This window comes from Coregonus lavaretus, assembly GCF_964263955.1.
Source record: "Coregonus lavaretus genome assembly, chromosome: 12".
Taxonomy (NCBI): Eukaryota; Metazoa; Chordata; class Actinopteri; order Salmoniformes; family Salmonidae; genus Coregonus; species Coregonus lavaretus.
Window position 1 is genome coordinate 22941292 of NC_139999.1, and position 20945 is coordinate 22962236.

The 20945-nt window shown below is 43.2% G+C and overlaps 1 protein-coding gene across 1 annotated transcript in view; it reads right to left on the reverse strand.

Annotated features, from left to right (window-relative positions):
* The window catches only part of atxn7 (ataxin 7), a 31125-nt gene that overhangs the window by 9048 nt on the left and 1132 nt on the right, over positions 1-20945 (reverse strand). The window contains exons 2-5 of the mRNA XM_084173586.1: positions 16470-16569; positions 12323-12538; positions 12086-12154; positions 7976-8080 (exon numbers count right to left, since the gene is read on the reverse strand). Of these exons, the coding sequence (XP_084029712.1) occupies positions 7976-8080; positions 12086-12154; positions 12323-12530 (382 nt within the window). The 5' untranslated portion in view covers positions 12531-12538; positions 16470-16569. The remainder of the gene's footprint in view (positions 1-7975; positions 8081-12085; positions 12155-12322; positions 12539-16469; positions 16570-20945) is intronic.

Below are 20945 nucleotides of genomic sequence, written 5' to 3' on the forward strand. Positions count from 1 at the left end.
CTTGCTGGGGTACATTTTGGAAAATGGGTGCACAGCATAGGCCTACCGCACTCAGTGTAGGCTACACATAAAGCAGCTAGGCCCAATCAAAATGATTTACATGGTCCTGTCAACAGTGTAGGCTTGCTCTCCTCATAGCATACTATAGCTCTACTTGTGCTGATCCCAGATCTGTAGTCTCAGAGTCAGTCACTGCTGAGTACGAGCATATAGCTATGGGTCTTTGTTCAGCGACCGGATTCATAAATTAATGAATAAAACCGGAGCGGAGCTGCATGCCTAGTGCCTGTTTATACTCCGGAGTGTCAATCCTGCCCACAGCGCCAGGCTAGCTGCTCCCTGTAGCTCAGTTGGTAGAGCATGGCGCTTGCAACGCCAGGGTTGTGGGTTCGTTTCCCACTGGGGGCCAGTATGAAAATGTATGCACTCACTAACTGTAAGTGGCTCTGGATAAGAGCGTCTGCTAAATGACTAAAATGTAAATGTACTACACCCAGGGGCTCCACAGTTAGAACACACCATACAGCATACGGATGGGCTTCAAGCAATACAGGAGAATGAGGTGAGACAGTTTAGATGGTAGAATCACAGCATATAGAATCACTGTGCACTGACCTTCAACAGACTATCAGCTAATGGCCTTCCTACCAGCAGCAACACTGTGGCTTCATAGAGTGAAAGTCATGTAAAACTACACAGACCATATCCAGGGCAGAACAAGAGGGTCCCTCTGTGGTACCTTGCAGAGATGAGCTCAATATTTTATAGAAGACAAGTTCACTAGTGTTTCACTGACCAGACAAGTTCAGTAGTCTTCAGATAGGAACTGTTGAGTCCTGCGTTAACATACTGTACACTGGAAAACCAATGAATGAACAGGCCTACTATGGAACTTCATAATGACGAGCCTATCAAGTCACTGAGACATTATGCAGATGAGACTGACAGGCAGTATGTGGTACATCTAAGACAGATTCATCTGATCTGATTCAATGTTATTGCACATTTAAGGTGGAAGTCCGGTTAATGAACTACGCTATAGTAGTCAGGTGCAACCACACCAGCACTAGGCTAATCTCAATTTATGTGGAAAGTACAAACTTCTGTATTTGCTACTCTATTCACATTTGCTATTAGTCTATGATTGCTGTGACTCTTGCCACAGGATCAATGAGTGTCCCCAATGACACTTGGGTGTTATTGTGTCTCCCTCGTGGCCAATCCTGATCACTGTATAACCAGTAACAAATCAGTGATGAAATATTATAGGCTTAGCTGTTTATTCAATATTTCCTTTGAGAAAAAAACGAACTACATTGTAAAAGGAGAGTAGTGATTCCACTGAAGCCCCGTGGCATTGACTGGTCGATTTAAATAGTATGGATCCCAATGGCCACACTAGCATGAAACACAGTGTAGTAATGTGTGCATTAGTGTTGTCACGATACCATAATTTTACTAACGATACAATACCAGGCCAAGCACCATGACACCGAGTAGTATTGCGATACCACGGGGGGGGGGGGGAATTCTGGGTGGCCTAATGTCCTGTTCGCCCATCCCCCCGACGCTTGTTCCAGTTTTCTAAATGTTATGCGCATGTGCTACACAAAAAACCTGTCACTGATATTCACACTTCTACTCAATCCAACACATATTTAATTTAACTTCACACTGTATAATAGAATACGGCATAGAATGGTGACTTTGCTCATATCTGCAAAGGTCTACCTGTGATTTGGCTGGAGGAAGGAATATAGATGCATAATGATCTGAATGTCATTGTGGCAGTAAGGGGAAAACACTGCATGAAACATTTACTCTTCAGTTAACACACAGACACACCATTCTCTCTCCCACAAACACATGCACACACTGCCCCCAAATTTAAAAACATTAGGCACCAAACAGAATGTAAAGAACACCAGAAAGAGATAGATTTTTGATACACAGTACCAGTCAAAAGTTGACACCTACTCATACCAGGGTTTTTCTTAATTTTTTTTACTATTTTCTACATTGTAGAATAATAGTGAAGACATCAAAACTATGAAATAACGCAAATGGAATCATGTTAAACAAATCCAAATATATTTTATATTTGAGATTCTTCAAAGTAGCCACCCTTTGCCTTGATGACAGCTTTGCACACTCATGGCATTCTCTCAACCAGCTTCATGGTCACCTGGAATGCGTTTCAATTAAAAGGTGTGCCTTGTTAAAAGTTGATTTGTGGAATTTCTTTCCTTCTTAATGCGTTTTGAGCCAGTCAGTTGTGTTGTGACAATGTAGGGGTGGTATACAGAAGATAGCCCTATTTGGTAAAAGACCAAGTCCATATACTGTCAATAACAGCTCAAATAAGCAAAGAGAAATGACAGTTTATCATTACTTTAAGACATGAAGGTCAGTCAATATGGAACATATCAAGAACTTTGAACGTTTCTTAAGTGCAGTCGCAAAAAGCATCAAGCGCTATGATGAAACTTGCTCTCATGAGGACTGCCACAGGAAAGGAAGACCAAGAGTTACTTCTGCTGCAGAGGATAAGTTCATTTGAGTTACCAGCCTCAGAAATCGTCAATTAACTGCACCTCAGATTGCACCTCACAGAGTTCAAGTAACAGACATCTCAACATCAACTGTTCAGAGGAGACTGTGTGAATCAGGCCTTCATGGTCAAATTGCTGCAAAGAAACCACTACTAAAGGACACCAATAAGAAGAAGAGACTTGCTTGGGCCAAGAAACACGAGCAATGGACATGAGACCGGTGGAAATCTGTCCTTCGGTCTGATTTCTGGTTCCAACCGCCATGTCTTTGTGAGACGCAGAGTAGATGAACGGATGATCTCCGCATGTGTGGTTCCCACCGTGAAGCATGGAGGAGGAGGTGTGATGGTGTGGGGGTGCTTTGCTGGTGACACGGTCTGTGATTTATTTAGAATTCAAGGCACACTTAACCAGCATGGCTACCACAGCATTCTGCAGCGATACACCATCCTATCTGGTTTGCGCTTAGTGGGACTATCATTTGTTTTTCAACAGGACAATGACCCAACACACACCTCCAGGCTGTGTAAGGGCTATTTGACCAAGAAGGAGAGTGATGGAGTGCTGCATCAGATGACCTGGCCTCCACAACCATCCAACCTCAACCCAATTGAGATGGTTTGGGATGAGTTGGACCGCAGAATGAAGGAAAAGCAGCCAACAAGTGCTCAGGATGTGGAAACTCCTTCAAGACTGTTGGAAAAGCATTCCAGGTGACTACCTCATCGAAGCTGGTTGAGAGAATACAAAGCTGTCATCAAGGCAAATATATTTTGATTGTTTAACACTTTTTTGGTTACTACATGATTCCATATGTGTCATTTCATAGTTTTGATGTCTTCACTATTATTGTAGTGAATAGTAAAAATAAAGAAAACCTTTGAATGAGTAGGTGTCCAAACTTTTGACTGATACTGTACACTGAAGAAAAATATAAACGCAACATGTAAAGTGTTGGTCCCATGTTTCATGAGCTGAAATAAAAGATCCCAGACATTTTCCATAAGCACAAAAAGCTTATTTCTCTCAAAATTGTGGGCACACATTTGTTTACATCCCTGTTAGTGAGCATTTCTCCTTTGCCAAGATAATCCATCCACCTGACAGCTGGGCCATATCAAGAAGCTGATTAAACAGCTTGATCATTACACAGTTGCCGGGGACAACAAAAGGCCACTCTAAAATGTGCAGTTTTGTCACACAACACAATGCCACAGATGTGTCAAGTTTTGAGGGAGTGTGCAATTGGCATGCTGACTTCAGGAATGTCCACCAGAGCTGTTGCCAGATAATTTAATGTTAATTCCTCTAACATAAGCCACCTCCAACGTTGTTTTAGAGAATTTGGCAGTACGACCAACCCGCCAACCCGCCTTATGGCGTCGTGTGGGCGAGCGGTTTGCTGATGTCAACGTTGTGAACGGAATGCTCCATGGTGGCGATGGGGTTATGGTATGGGCAGGCATAAACTACAAACCACAAACACAATTGCATTTAATCAAATACCGTGACGAGGCCCATTGTGAGGCCATTTTTTAAAAAGGTATCTGTGACCAACAAATGCATATCTGTATTCCCAGTCATGGGAAATCCATAGATTAGGGCCTAATGGATTTATTTCAATTGAATGATTTCCATATGAACTGTAACTCAATAAAATCTTTAAAATTGTTGCATGTTGCGTTTATATTTTTGTTCAGTATAGTTTAGGCTTACATTAGGCCTATATGATTCCTACCTTTGAAGCACATCTCATGAGTAGCAGACCCTTTTCCTTTCTAACTGTGCCAATCAAATTTGCCTAGACCTACTGTCAAGTTACCTGGTTGTTAGCTAGCTAGATAACATGACCAATAATTAATTAGTGGCCCAGGATTAGTTTAAAACGGCCAGTGACTTGGTTTGTGAAATTTTACCAAATGTGCGCGGAATCGAGTCATATTTCTTTTACTGTTTAAGCTAGAGACAAGTCGTTTTCTTTGCTGTAAAGTTGCTAGCATGCCTGTCGCGAAGCCGTTTTTCCTCTCTGGCACTGCTGCGTGACAGCGAACTTGCAAACCCTACTCAGACTGCCTTGTGCAGGTGAGTGATGGCTGGAAGGGGATGCGGCTGGCGGGTTAGCGCTGCCACACATGATATGCGCATGAAAGGGAACTGGACAGTATTGGACCGGCGCATACAAGAGACTAGCTGTTGTTGCTTACATTTTTTAAACTAAATTTATAAACCAAACTGACTTTAAACATTTTATAACATGCGCCAGCCAGTGGGTTCTTTAGATCGGTAGGGCCAAAAAATGTGGTAGTATCATATGAAACGGTACTACGGTATTCAAAAATGTTGGTGTCATAAGTATCATTACATTTTGGTACCGTGATATTACCGTGGTACCAGTATACAGTGCAACACTAGTGTGCATATTGGGACACAGATGGACTCAAGTGACCAGCCCAGAGTAGAAACAGAAGGAAGTGCCATTGAAGCATTCGTTTTCAGACACCTAAAGGAAAAGAATAAAGGCTTGAGAGGCTCACCAGGTTTACACTATGAAACTGGAGATATCAAGTGAATATTCCAATTAAGTTTAAAACGCAAACTGCTTCCATGGCATTTTACAAAAAAAATTGTTCTAAAGACCGAAGGATCCAGACTAAAGCTCCTAAAAGCATGCCTGAAGCATTAGAACACTGTTCCTCTGTCGATGCGTGAGGACACTGACGTGTCAAACATAAAGTGCCTTCAGAAAGTATTCACACCCCTTGACCTTTTCCACATTTTGCTGTGTCTTAGCCTGAATTTAAAAATGGATTAAATTGAGATTTTCTGGGCACTAGCCTACCCCCATAATGTCAAAGTGGAATTATGTTTTTCGATTTATTTTGCTAATTAAAATGAAAAAGCTGAAATGTCTTGAGTCAATAAGTATTCAACTCCTTTGTTATGGCAAGCCTAAATAAGTTCAGGAGTAGGAATTTGCTTAACAAGTCACATAAGTTGCATGAACTCACTCTATGTGCAATAGTGTTTAACATTAATTTGTAATGGCTACCTTCTCTCTGTACCACACACATACAATTATCTGTAAGGTCCCTCAGTCGAGCAGTGAATTTCAAACAAAGATTCAACCACAAAGACCAGGGAGGTTTTCCAATGCCTCGCAAAGAAGGGCACCTATTGGTAGATGGGCAAAAAAGAAAGAAAAAAAAGACATTGAGCATGGTGAAGTTATTAATTACTCTTTGAATTGAGTATCAATACACCCAGTCACTACAAAGATACAGGCGTCTTTCCTAACTCAGTTGCCGAAGAGGAAGGAAACTGCCCAGGGATTTCACCATGATGCCAATGGCGACTTTAAAACAGTTACAGAGTTTAATGGCTGTGACAGGAGAAAACTGAGGATGGATCAACAACATTGTAGTTACTCCACAATACGAACCTAATTGACAGAGTGAAAAGAAGGAAGCCTGTACAGAATACAAATATTCCAAAACATGCATTATGTTTGCAACAAATAATGTGGCAAAGAAATCAACTTTTTGTCCTGAATACAAAGTGTTATGTTTGGGGCAAATCCAATACAACACATTACTGAGTACCACTCTCCATATTTTTAAGGATAGTAGTGGCTTCATCATGTTATGGGTATGCTTGTAATCGTTAAGGGCTGGGGAGTTTTTCAGGATAGAAAAATAAAAAGAATGGAGCTTAGCCCAGGCAAAATCCTAGAGGAAAACCTGGTTCAGTCTGCTTTCCACAAGACACTGGGAGATTAATTCACCTTTCATCAGGACAATATTCTAAAACACAAGGCCAAATCTACACTGGAGTTGCTTACCAAGAAGACCGTGAATGTTCCTGAGTGGCAGAGTTACAGTTTTGACTTAAATCTACTTGAAAATCTATGGCAAGACCTGAAAATGGTTGTCTAGCAAAGATCAACAATCAGTTTGACAGATATTGAAGAATTTTGAAAAGAATAATGGACAAATGTTCCACAATCCAGGTGTGGAAAGCTCTTAGAGACACCCAGAAAGACTCACAGCTGTAATCTCTGCCAAAGGTGCTTCTACAAAGTATTGACTCCGGGGTGTGAATACTTATGTAAATGACATATTTCTGTATTTAATTTTCAATAAATTAGCAAACATTTCTAAAAACATGTTTTCACTTTGTCATTCTGGGGTATTGTGTGTAGATGGGTGAGAAAATCAATCAATTTTGAATTCAGGCTGTAACACAACAAAATGTGGAATAAGTCAAGGGGTATGAATACTTTCTGAAGGAACTGTATGTGTGAGAAAATACATTAAAATTCTTAAAGAACGACCCATAACATAGGGTTATTTACCAGTTTAGACTCAATTTCATAAAAAATGTAATCCTTCAATGAAACAGCTCAAGGAACAGATAATACCTTGCTCTTCTTTACTAGAGGTATCAATGATAACTGTAGGTGGAGGGAGGCCTACACATTTTAGAGACTAAAATATATTTAGAAAGGTCTCCAAACTTTAACCTAAAGCACACCACACCTGTAATAAATAGATTATACATGCCAATTGATGCTTAACACCCTATCATGGAGACGAATTAGCCAGAGAGGGAGAGAAAGTTTACACCACCTTATCTAACCCTCTGCCTCACTGGCTCATAGGTGCGCACTGTCTGTGGAGAGAGCAGTTCTCTTAATAATTGCACTGAAGCACATGGGTGTATGTGTGTGTGTGAGAGAGAGTGAGTGTGTGTGCCGCAAGTGTGTGAGTGCGTGCACAGAGGGTTCACCAGGCTGGTTTTAACGAGATACACAGCAAAGCGATCTCTTGATTCTAAAATCCATAATTCATCAATTCTTCCCAGCGTGCCAGCCAAAAAGCCAGTTTAAGAACTCACACAGCGGAGAGGGAAAAATATACTCCTTTACTCTTTGTAGTACTTTTAAGACATCTCCAGAGATCTCAGGGACAGCTTAACACGCTAAAACAATAAATTAGGCTACACTCACACAGAGGCGTGGACTCGGGAGGAACACATCAAATATTAACAGGAGAATTGTAAACACAAGTCTCAGGCGGTGGAAATCAAAAGCCTGAGCGCTCCTTTCTCATGTTACGTTAGAGAGTGCAGAGGTGGAGAATGGGAGGGGTGCTTTTAATCCTTTTGAATGTGATAGTGTCTGAACATGCGCGCACACGCACACTCTATAGATGTGTCATCCTGACAGAGATTAGTGCCGAGCAGGTTCCCCAATGCACAAGTCTAGAATATGCTCTCCCTGCCCAAAACCTTCATAAGAGCTATAAAACAAAAAACGATTAAACCAAACCCTGGATCAGCTCGGTTTGTGTGTGTGTGTGTGTGTGTGTGTGTGTGTGTGTGTGTGTGTGTGTGTGTGTGTGTGTGTGTGAGAGAGAGAGACTTACCGTAGTGTGCTTGGAAGGCCTGGGGCTTCACCACCTGACTGCAGTGGCTGCACATCACCAGGTAGAAGTCGTCCTGTGCCGGACACTGGCCAAATATGGGCATGTCTGTGGTTCCATGGGGGGAGAGAGAAACACAGATGAACAGGATGAAGACAACCAGTATCTAATGTAAACTGTAGGAGGTAGACACAGGTAGTTGCTGAATGAAACATTTGAAACCATGCAGTGTTATGGAGGGCGATAAAGCCTAGGCACCTAAGCTTTCAATACTCTAGGATAATTATGGTTGATACGGGTGTGAGAACAATCATTCCAGAGAAAAACAGATTGTACATGCGCAGAGTACACACACACAAGCCCCATTTCACAGTACAGGAGAACGCCTAGTGATAAGAACAAGGAGATGACAGAGTCAGCACTCCAAAGGTTAACTGCTGCAGAAACACACACACTGACAGGCTACCCACACGCTACACACCTACGGTGTGAAGCAGGCAGGATAACTACAGCCAGTGGCAGAGCCTGTGAATGATCTGTGACTTCAAATAAACAAGAGAGGATGGAGAGCAACTGAGGCAGAGACTGTCACTTGGGCTTTTAAATTGAAGTATGCGCCGTACCTGCAAATATTCAAATCGACAAAATCATCCAGCCAAAAAAGAACACCATCATTCACAGGAATGCATGTGGCATATTACTTTCTTATGTGACCAGAAAACTGCATTCCACAGTTAATGTGGTTAAAGTTAAAATGTTCAACCTCCTTCAGTCGTTGAGTTAGTTAAATACTTAACAGAGCCGATTGGTTGGTTGGTGGATTCATTAATGTGCTCAACACCACCAGTCACAAATATTGTTGTATGGTGGTATTATACATTTTGTATTGTAGATATGTAGTGGTGTAATAATGTTATATGATGCACTGTTTTATCTTTTGTTTTGTGTGTGATGTAAGTGCCTTAATGTGTTTGGACCCCAGGAAGAGCAGCAGCTAATGTGGATCCCTAATAAATACAAATACAAGACTCCCTCCTTTTTTGATGAAAGCTCCATCGTGGAAATCAGAGGGGCACACTGGGAGACGAGGAGAGATCAACATTTACCCTCACAAGGAGAACGACAAAGAGCTAATGAAGGGTCTAATTAAGAGATCACTCACACGCCGTAGCAGACAAGGCCCTCCAACACATGGCTGAGGACACTTGAAACATCACCGACGTCTCCGAGGCTCTGGCTATTCAAGTCCACACAAAAGTCTACCTGTGCTCTTAGGAAAGTAATTTGCTGCTGGGGATGGGGGAATTAACAAGCCGACCTGTACTAAACACAGGGTTAGTGACAGGTCTCACTGGTCTCTTAAATGAGCACCAGCTGAATCACCAGTCCACTCTGCATTCAGGACATTGGCAGTGGCACTGCACTGTTGAAGCGTCCAACTTTAAAAGTGGTGAAACTCCATGTGCCATTTCATTCTCCATTTTCTTGTGTGGTATGGAGATGAGAGAGAGAAAGAGGAGAGTGCAGTTAATTTCACCTTCCTCTTCAATGGCAGTGATGAATGATCTAGGTAGAGTAGTAGCAGCTATTGAAGGCACACAGACACATGGCAGCAAACTCTGACCTGTAGCCACTACGTTTCCCAGTTCCCCTTCTCAGTCTGCTATATCAGTCAAATGGGTGAAGGGGAGTCAGAGGGATATAATGGGAGTGAATGAACACGGGGCAGATCAGAGGAGAGAATCCTTCAGTCACGTTCCAATTATGGCTCTTGTGAGTGTGTCATGTCTGGATCGTGTGTGTGTGTGTCCATGTGTGTGCGTGCATGTAGAAATGTCTGTTCCACCAGGGACATATGTGGTGAGTCATGGTAGAGGTGTAGTCATCCACAGGGTAAGCCATAATACCCCCCACTTCACAGGGCTGGGCCTGAATGACAATGTGCTATGAGAAAGAGAAGAGAATACACTCCAGACCTGAGGATGATGTAGAAGAACACCATCCCAACCGTGAAGCATGGAGGTGGAAACATCATACTTTGGGGATGATTTTCTGCAAAGGGGACAGGACGACTGCACCGTATTGAGGGGAGGATGGATGGGGCCATGTATCGTGAGATCTTGGCCAACAACCTCCTTCCCTCAGTAAGAGCATTGAAGATGGGTCGTGGCTGGGTCTTCCAGCATGACAACGACCCGAAACACACAGCCAGGGCAACTAAGGAGTGGCTCTGTAAGAAGCATCTCAAAGTCCTGGAGTGGCCTAGCCAGTCTCCAGACCTGAACCCAATAGAAAATCTTTGGAGGGAGCTGAAAGTCCGTATTGCCCAGTGACAGCCCCGAAACCTGAAGGATCTGGAGAAGGTCTGTATGGAGGAGTGGGCCAAAATCCCTGCTGCAGTGTGTGCAAACCTGGTCAAGACCTACAGGAAACGTATGATCTCTGTAATTATACTCCTGAGTGGCGCAGTGCTAACTGTGCCACTAGAGATCCTGGTTCGAATCCAGGCTCTGTCGCAGCCGGCCGCGACCGGGAGACTCATGGGCGGCGCACAATTGGCCCAGCGTCGTCCAGGGTAGGGGAGGGAATGGCCGGCAGGGATGTAGCTCAGTTGATAGAGCATGGCGTTTGCAACGCCAGGGTTGTGGGTTCGATTCCCACGGGGGGCCAGTATTTAAAAAAAATGTATTCACTAACTGTAAGTCGCTCTGGATAAGAGCGTCTGCTAAATGACTAAAATGTAAATGTAAATGTAATTGCAAACAAAGGTTTCTGTACCAAATATTAAGTTCTGCTTTTCTGATGTATCAAATACTTATGTCATGCAATAAAATGCAAATTCATTACTTAAAAATCATACAATGTGATTTTCTGGATTTTTGTTTTAGATTCCGTCTCTCACAGTTGAAGTGTACCTATGATAAAAAATTACAGACCTCTACATGCTTTGTAAGTAGGAAAACCTGCAAAATCGGCAGTGCATCAAATACTTGTTCTCCCCACTGTATGTATTACATTTGTATTTTTAATCCCAGCCCCCGTCCCCGCAGGAGGCTTTTTGCCTCTTGGTAGGCCGTCATTGTAAATAAGAATGTGTTCTTAACTGACTTGCCTAGTTAAATAAAGGTAAAATAAAATAAATACAAAATATATACGAACTCTTTCACATTGGCACCAAACGTTTCAAAACATTTACATTTAGCAGACGCTCTTATCCAGAGCGACTTACAGTTAGTGAGTGCATACATTTTTCATACTGGCCCCCCGTGGGAATCGAACCCACAACCCTGGCGTTGCAAGCACCATGCTCTACCAACTGAGCTACAGGAGGCCTAATGTAATTGTCTTCCAACCTTTGTCTTCTCCATTTGTATAGCATGGTAATTAAACATTTCATGCCAGTCTTGATCAGATCACTGACAACACCCATGTAATAAATCAATTATAAATCATAGCGGACAAAACAAACAGTAAGGCCATTCTTTGTTGTTAATATTGTAAATATAGAGCTCTTTATTGATTGTGCTAATAAAAATATGTGCTAAACAAATGTGAGTGTTTAGTAGCACTATAAATATTCAACTCACATAGGAAAGTCATCTGAGGTTTCAAGCAGTTACCATCAAGAGTAGCAGTTATTCTTAATGACAGACTCGTTGCTCCCATTTTAACTGTGAAACTGCTGTCACCACACTGAGTGTACACCTCCCCTAACGGTGCACATCAGGGCATTTCAGGTGGGCACAATGATACAGAACAGCCAGACAGAAATGATTGTGTAAAATAGACATAATAATGATCTGTTGTGTATAATCAACAATCATGTCAGCTTTATCACATTATATTTCTGTCTTTCTATCTCACTGAATAAGCCCTGGCTGGTTATTAGCTGTGGTGTGCACCTACTTAGGGACAGAGGAAGTCCCCTCTTCAAGATGTCAACTAGTGGCCATAGATTCCAGGGCTATATCATTGATTGATCAGACTTGTGTTGTCACAGGTCAATCTAGTGCACTTGTTTAACAGAACAACCAGACTTCAACTGGTGCATGTGAAGTGTGTGTGCAACCCACCAAAACACTCATTGGCTCTGACAAAAGAGAGAACACTCACCATCTCTGCACAATCGCATGGCTTCTCGATTTTTCCCGAACTCCTTCAAACTTTCCTCCGATTCAGCACCTAAAGAAGGCAATCGGATACACAGACACATAAATAGTTGCACTTGCTTGCTTCTGCTGTTGCTACCAGTAGCGTGTCTTCATATTCCCAAAACTGTACGCAATCGGTAAAAAAGCTAACGATCATGTCTCGATTCTACACACACATCCAGTACGCACGAGCACTCACCGTCGTTGCCGTAGAGTTTGGTAGCATCGACCCAGTTGCTCCAAGGCTGTCCCAACATCATTTCTGGACTAGGCAGGGATCTGCGCTCCGCAACAGTCGCCATTGCTGTGGAGCCTTCTCCCGGCTGTATCTGCTGCTGTTGCTGCTTTAGCTGCCTGGCGGCTCTGCGCTGCTCCCCCCTGACGTCATCATCGGCCCTTTCCGACATTCTTTCCGCTACAATGTAACACAACAGCAGTCAGCGTTGAGGTGGTGTTCTCAGGATTCCTTCATTGATCGACTCGGGCAAACGCAAGTTTGGATAACGCTAAACCCTTTGATGTATTCAGAAGCTAGAGGGAGTGACACTTTTTTTGACGGGAGCATGATGTGTGTGCGAGGCCACATACCAACCTTATGGGCAATCGCAGATATAGATACAACTTTAAACGAGAAACATAACTTCACCTCCCTGAGTGCTTGAAACGTGAGAAATCCAGGTCACTTACAAGGGGTGTTACAACAATATGTTGCCAACATAACTGTATTAGATACAATACTATAGGTAAGCATATACGTTTAAAATCATGCAGTCCCACATCACCTTCTTAAATGTAGCCTATACCAAATTTATACAGTTCACATTGTAGGCATTCGTTTTTTAAATCGAAAAAGCCGTTTTGTGAATGAGAACCAACCAAATTATAGGGACCCAAAAAAGGTGTTATAATGCCCTAATATTGAGAAAATTCATGTGTCACTTCATGACAGCCAGAATATCACTCGCTCCCAACTTCAGAATCGAAGGTATGTAGCCTATGCCCGAACAGTTCATTTATATAAAAACGCTTATTAAAAGTGCAGAAATTATGACCGAGATTTTGTTTTATTGTCGCCGGATGGGGGAGGAGATATACATTAATATTCTACTTCCTTAAAGCGCGACTGCTTTCCAGTAAATCGATTCATATTACTCACAACCTTTTGCGTCAGTGCCATGTGGCGCATGGATGAAATTCCCACATCCATAATCTAGGAACTGGGAACACTTTTATTCACAAAACAAGCAGATAGAAAGCTATAGTCCTCCCGTTAGTAAGTCAGTCCCATCACTGTTTTCTTTCTAAAACACTTCATTCCGATGTACAGTTCTATAAGAGTTTGTAGATTAAGCCTAGCAACATTTTTCATGTTTAATGTCTTCAAGTTTGTAGAAATGAAACATTTCCTAAAGGAATTATCCCTTACTTTCAAATGGGATTCTGATTTACATGGAGTGAGAGCGAAGAGCCAGGATGTCTTCAGATATTATCTCATGTTTGCAACTCAGCACAACATCACAACACAAGATACTGTTGGGCAGAATCAATCTGTAACATATATGGTACACTGTATCATCACCTGCCATACTGGATTTAAGTTAAGTGAATGTTACATGTTAATAAATGGTAAAATCCTACACAACCATTATCAGTTTTCAATCATGCTTACCAGCAGTAACATTTTTACATTTTAGTCATTATTATTTTTTATTTTTTTCATTTCACCTTTATTTAACCAGGTAAGCCAGTTGAGAACAAGTTCTCATTTACAACTGCGACCAAGATAAAGCAAAGCAGTGCGATAAAAACAACAACACAGCAGACACTCTTATCCAGAGCGACTTACAGTTAGTGAGTGCATACATTTTTCATACTGGCCCCCCGTGAAAAACAAACCCACAACCCTGGCGTTGCAAGCGCCATGCTCTATCAACTGAGCTACAGTAACCAGAAATTACCAAATGCATTTTCAGTGCATCCACCAAAATTCAAGCACCATACCTCTACTGCCATGTGGTCCTCTGTAGCTCAGCTGGTAGAGCACGGCGCTTGTAACGCCAAGGTAGTGGGTTCGATCCCCGGGACCACCCATACACAAAAATGTATGCACGCATGACTGTAAGTCGCTTTGGATAAAAGCGTCTGCTAAATGGCCATTTTATTTTATTTTTTATTTTATTACAATAGGCATACAATGGTCTACAATGGCCCTATAAATGACAGCTAATCAGTGCACAAATTACTAGGTTATATGACAGAGAGCAAAAACCCTCGCCTCAAGCTAACTTGTGGGCATGTTAAGAGTCTAGACCACGTGTCAAACTCATTCCACGGAGGACCAAGTGTCTGCGGGTTTTCACTCCTCTCTTGTACTTGATTGATGAATTAAGGTCACTGATTAGTAAGGAACTCGCCTCACCTGGTTGTCTAGGTCTTAATTGAAAGGAAAAACCAAAAACCAGCAGACACTCAGCCCTCTATGGAATTAGTTTTACACCCCTGGTCTAGACACATTAACATTTCTTGGCATATTCGTTTCCAGACACATTTTCTAAAATATAAAAACTTTGCATCTTGTTGTTTTGGTTATAGGGATGCTTGTGGATCCAAAAATGAAAATGTGATACAACACATTAATGCAGCTATCAAAGCATACATAGATAAGGATAGTAAGCCTAACTAAACTACCTCCAAACAGCACTCTGGTTCTATACCTTATACACTCACCTTTCTCTGTATCGTGGTACAGTGCAACATTTATTTTTAAAGGAGAACAAACTTCTGAACCGCTTCCGTATTTTTATTTATGTGTGAAAGGATAGGAACAGAGGTATTGAGACAGAGGGATCTGGTTTTGGGGGAATATATATGGTTCTGAAGCTGAGAGTGTTACTGCTAGGCCAGACTCAGGGCCCATAGTGCAGCGTATTACAAAAACAAAGTCATTGTTTACATGATTGATTACGTGTGTGTATACTAATCAATTATAAAATCGACATATTACTTGGCAAATGTTCTGCATCTAACAGACTGACATAAGAATAAAGTTAGGCTATTCTTTTAAATGACAAATATTACACTTCAATGGTGGTCTATGCAGCTGATATACCATATGTATTTAGGCCTCCTGCTTATGTGACCAACGGGTCTTCTGTGCATCAGAAGGACTTGGGCTCGTTTGAGTGGTAAGGCTAAAGCAACCAACTTTAGACAAAAGTCTAGGAGTGAAGACGGGGAAGGTGACATGCATCTGCGATAGCTGAAAGTCTGACACTGATGTGGTTTTCCAACAGCAAGGCTCAGTGCAACATGGCAATGCTGCCATGCTTTATAAAAAGTGTTTCTTTATAATGTCGAAATAAACATGTCTCTGACCCCCATATCACACACTGAAAATCTACACTGATTGTACAAAACACCATGACAGACTGACCAGGTGAATCCAGGTGAAAGCTATGATCCCTTAGTGATGTCACCTGTTAAATCCACTTCAATCAGTGTAGATGAAGGGGAGAAGACAGGTTAAAGAAGGATTTTTAAGCGTGTACATTGTACAATCAATTGGTGAGAGATCCTCAAATATCACATTAATTTGTACATATCCACTGTATACACGAATCACAGCAAAGTTGGTTCCTGTCAGTCAGGTCTTTGGTCATGTTGGTAAAAAAACACCTTAATGATTGGTTGACAATAGCGCCTCCCACAATGCAGGCGATGGCTGTTTGTGAAGCGCAACTGCAGAAACTTGCAGTCGACAGCAGTCAAAACTTCATGACCTTTGATGGCATGGTTTTTGTAAAGTTCATGCAGTTGACATGTAGGCGCAAGTTGGACCATTTTTTATCCCCATAATGCAACACACTTTGAAAGGCGACTTGACAGAAGTGATCTGCTCGAACGCGCCAACTGACTCGGGGTGCCAACACAGCTCTTCAGGTATCAAGCATACCTCCATTACACTTCACCCCGCTTTTACTTCTTCCTCCTTCTCACAGAGACCCATCCGGGTCATGGAACCAATGTGACCCACAGGGTTCGAACCCAGGTCTATGGTGCAGCAGAAGAGCGCATTAGCCTACTAAGTCAAGGCCCAACTCTTCAGGGCTCAGGCTAGGTTACTCATATGCAAGTTTGGCCATCGAACCACTTCCGTTACACTTACTAATGAAGTATCAATATCTTATGAAATTTTGTAATGAAATGGCCGCTGAAAAACTGCAGTCCTGAGAGAAGAGTCTGATTGTAGCTATGTCGCAGGACTGTGGAGTGAGCCTCAAAACTGGAACCAGTGATGGTTAGAATTTCAGTAGAAAAACAGATAATTGTGCTCACTGAACCCTTACCTTGTCAAATGTGGAAAAGGGAACTCAATCTTAACTGGATCAGTAAAACCTCATCAGTTTGGGTGATGGCTGGTCGCCCCACACAAGTTGTGGAAGGATTCTGGGTGAGAGAGAGAAAGAGACGGGAGGGAAAAGTTAGTATCAGCTTCATTGTTTTCCTTGTCTTGATGCCGTAATCACGGTTTAGGGAATTACGGGGTTGTTTGTCTGGAAGATAACACCACCTCCCATTCTCCTGGTGGATCTGGCTGTGGCTCCGCAGCTTTCACGCTAGCACGAGCTACTTATGGAGCTCCTCGCCGCAGCAGAGTAATCGAATCCAATAAGCACTATCCCTGGTTAACCACTCCAGAGCCCTGCAGTTTGCAGCCCAATAATCCCTTTCAAAGATTATATATATATTTTTAAAGAATTTTAAACCATTGTTCTGCCTTTGTTTTACCATTATAGGCTTCTCATCAATTCAACACAATGTGAATAATGACAACAATATTACAAAGATAGACTATATAGGTGAAAATGAAGCCTTTTATGAGATGTATAGCCCTGTTTGGGGCGGTGTTGATGTGAGCCATGACCAGCCTTTCAAAGCACTTCATGGCTACAGACGTCAGTGCTACGGTCGGTAGTCATTTAGACTGGTTATCTTAGTGTCCTTGGGCACAGGGACTATGGTGGTCTGCTTGAAACATGTAGGTATTACAGACTCGGTCAGGGAGAGGTTGAAAATGTCAGTGAAGACACTTGCCAGTTGGTCCGCGCATGCTCTGAGTACAAGTCCTGGTAATCCGTCTGGCCCCGCGGCCTTGTGAATGTTGACCTGTTTAAAAGGTCTTGTTCACACTTGATCACACAGTCATTCGGAACAGCTGGTGCTCTCATGCATGTTTCAGTGTTGCTTGCCTCGTAGCGAGCATAAAAGGCATTTAGCTCGTCTGGTAGGCTCGCGTCACTGGGCAGCTCGCGGCTGGGTTTCCCTTTGTAGTCCGTAATAGTTTGCAAGCCCTGCCACATCCGACCAGCGTCAGAGCCGGAGTAGTAGGATTCAATCTTAGTCCTGTATTGACGCTTTGCCTGTTTGATGGTTCGTCTGAGGGCATAGTGGGATTTCTTATAAGCGTCCGGATTAGTGTCCCGCTCCTTGAAAGCAGCAGCTCTAGCCTTTAGCTCGGTGCGGATGTTGCCTGTAATCCATGGCTTCTGGTTAGGATATGTATGTACAGTCACTGTGGGGATGACGTCGTCGATGCACTTATTGATGAAGCCGGTGACTGAGGTGGTATACTCCTCAATGACATTGGATGAATCCTGGAACATATTCCAGTCTGTGCTAGCAAAACAGTCCTGTAGCGTAGCATCCGCATCATCTGACCACTTCCGTATTGAGCGAGTCACTGGTACTTTCTGCTTTAGTTTTTGCTTGTAAGCAGGAATCAGGAGGATAGAATTATGGTCAGATTTGCCAAATGGAGGGCGAGGGAGAGCTTTGTATGCGTCTCTGTGTGTGGAATAAAGGTGGTCTAGAGTTTTTTTTTTCTCTGGTTGCACATGTGACATGCTGTTAGAAATGACGTAAAACTGATTTAAGTTTGCCTGCATTAAAGTCCCCGGCCTCTAGGAGTGCCGCTTCTGGATGAGCATTTTCTTGTTTGCTTATGGCCTTATACAGCTCGTTGAGTGCGGTCTTAGTGCAAGCATCGGTTTGTGGCACTAAGACGAATTCTCACAAGGCACCCTGACCTCCACCCCCTGTATCTCTGTCTTTTCTTCATGCGAATGACAGGGATTTGGGCCTGGTCTCGGGAAGCAGTATATCATTCGTGTTGGACTCATTAAATAAAAAATATCTTTGTCCAGTTCGAGGTGAGTAATCGCTGTTCTGATGTCCAGAATCTCTTTTCGGTCATAAGAGATGGTAGCAGCAACATTATGTACAAAATAAGTTACAAACAATGCAAAACAAATGAATAAATAGCACAGTTGGTTAGGAGCCTGTAAAATGGCAGCCATCCCCTCCGGTGCCATTATTATGTTTGATAGTGGCTTATCGAGGGGGGGTGGAATGACACTTGTCATTTGACAGCTGATGATGGCTCTCATTTGCTATGTGTGTTGTCATTGCACTGTGCACGTCTCAACGATTGTTCATAAGTTCAACAATTTGTCTAACTAACCTACATGTGTACTAGGCTAATGAATAAGCTGGTAAAATATGATAACGGTTAAAAAGCTTGTAGGCCAGTAGCTAACGTTATTGATTTCTATGTGAAGTTAACTAAACAACATAGCTATAATGGTAACTAGGTATAAGCTACTGTATTTGAATCTCAGACGTTGTCACCATGGACAACTTAACAGTTGGCTAGCTAAGTTAGCTCTGGGAATGTTGGATTCCCACATTGCATCACATAAAACCAAATGAATAACATGACATAACTAAAACCCTAAATATCTCATCTGACTGTGGAATAGACTAATTAAACAAATTGTAAAATATGCCCATTGAAGACACTCATGTCAAAGACCGTACAGTATGAAGATGGGCAGAAACTGCTTCTCCGATAGAAATCCCCGATCACACTTGTAGGCGATAAGTGCATCGATGACGTCGCCCCCACAGTGACCGTACGTACATACCCCAACCAGAAGCCATGGATTACAGGCAACATCCGCACTGAGCTAAAGGGTAGAGCTGCCACTTTCAATGAGCGGGACTCTAACCCGGACGCTTATAAGAAATCCCGCTATGCCCTCCAACGAACCATCAAACAGGCAAAGAGTCAATGCAGGACTAAGATTGAATCGTACTACACCGGCTCTGACGCTCGTCAGATGTGGCAGGGCTTAAACTATTACAGACTACAAAGGGAAGCACATCCGCGAGCTGCCCAGTGACACAAGCCTACCAGACGAGCTAAACCACTTCTATGCTCGCTTCGAGGCAAGCAACACTGAAGCATGCATGAGAGCACCAGCTGTTCCGGATGACTATGTGATCACGCTCTCCGTAGCCAATGTGAGTAAGACTTTTAAGCAGGTCAACATTCACAAGGCCGCAGGGCCAGATGGATTACCGTGTACTTCGAGCATGTGCTGACCAACTGGCAAGTGTCTTCACTGACATGTTCTACATGTCCCTGACTGAGTCTGTAATACCAACATGTTTCAAGCAGACCACCATAGTCCCCGTGCCCAAGGACACTAAGATAACCTGACGTCTGTAGCCATGAAGTGCTTTGAAAGGCTGGTCATGGCTCACATCAACACCATTATCCCAGAAACCCTAGACCCACTTCAATTTGCATACCGCCTCCACAGATGATGCAATCTCTATTGCACTCCCACTGCCCTTTCCCACCTGGACAAGAGGAACACCTACGTGAGAATGCTATTCATTGACTACAGCTCAGCGTTCAACACCATAGTGCCCTCAAAGCTCATCACTAAGCTAAGGATCCTGAGACTAAACACCTCCCTCTGCAACTGGATCCTGGACTTCCTGACGGGCAGCCCCCAGGTGGTAAGGGTAGGTAACAACACATCTGCCACGCTGATCCTCAACACGGGGGCCCCTCAGGGGTGCGTGCTCAGTCCCCTCCTGTACTCCCTGTTCACCCATGACTGCATGGCCAGGCACGGCTCCAACACCATCATTAAGTTTGCCGACGACACAACAGTGGTAGGCCTGATCACTGACAACGATGAGACAGCCTATAGGGAGGAGATCAGAGACCTGGCCGTGTGGTGCCAGGATAACAACCTCTCCCTCAACGTGACCAAGACAAAGGAGATGATTGTGGACTACAGAAAAAAAAAGAGGACTGAGCACGCCCCCATTCTCATCGACGGGGCTGTAGTGGAACAGGTTGAGAGCTTCAAGTTCCTTGGTGTCCACATCACCAACGAACTATCATGGTCCAAACACAACAAGACAGTCGTGAAGAGGGCACGACAAAGCCTATTCCCCCTCTGGAGACTGAAAAGATTTGGCATCGGTCCTAAGATCCTCAAAAAGTTATACAGCTGCACCATCAAGAGCATCCTGACTGGTTGCATCACTGCCTGGTATGGAAACTGCTCGGCCTCCGACCGCAAGGCACTACAGAGGGTAGTGCGTACGGCCCAGTACATCACTGGGGCCAAGCTTCCTGCCATCCAGGACCTCTATACCAGGCGGTGTCAGAGGATGGCCCTCAAAATTGTCAAAAAGACTCCAGCCACCAAAGTCATAGACTGTTCTCTCTGCTACCGCATGGCAAGCTGTACCGGAGCGCTAGGTCCAAAATGCTTCAACAGCTTCTACCCCCAAGCCTTAAGACTCCTGAACAGCTAATCATGGCTACCCGGACTATTTGCACTGCCCCCCACCCCATCTTTCTACACTGCTGCTACTCTGTTAATTATTTATGCATAGTCACTTTAACTCTACCCACATGTACATATTACCTCAACTAGCCGGTGCCTCCGCACATTGAC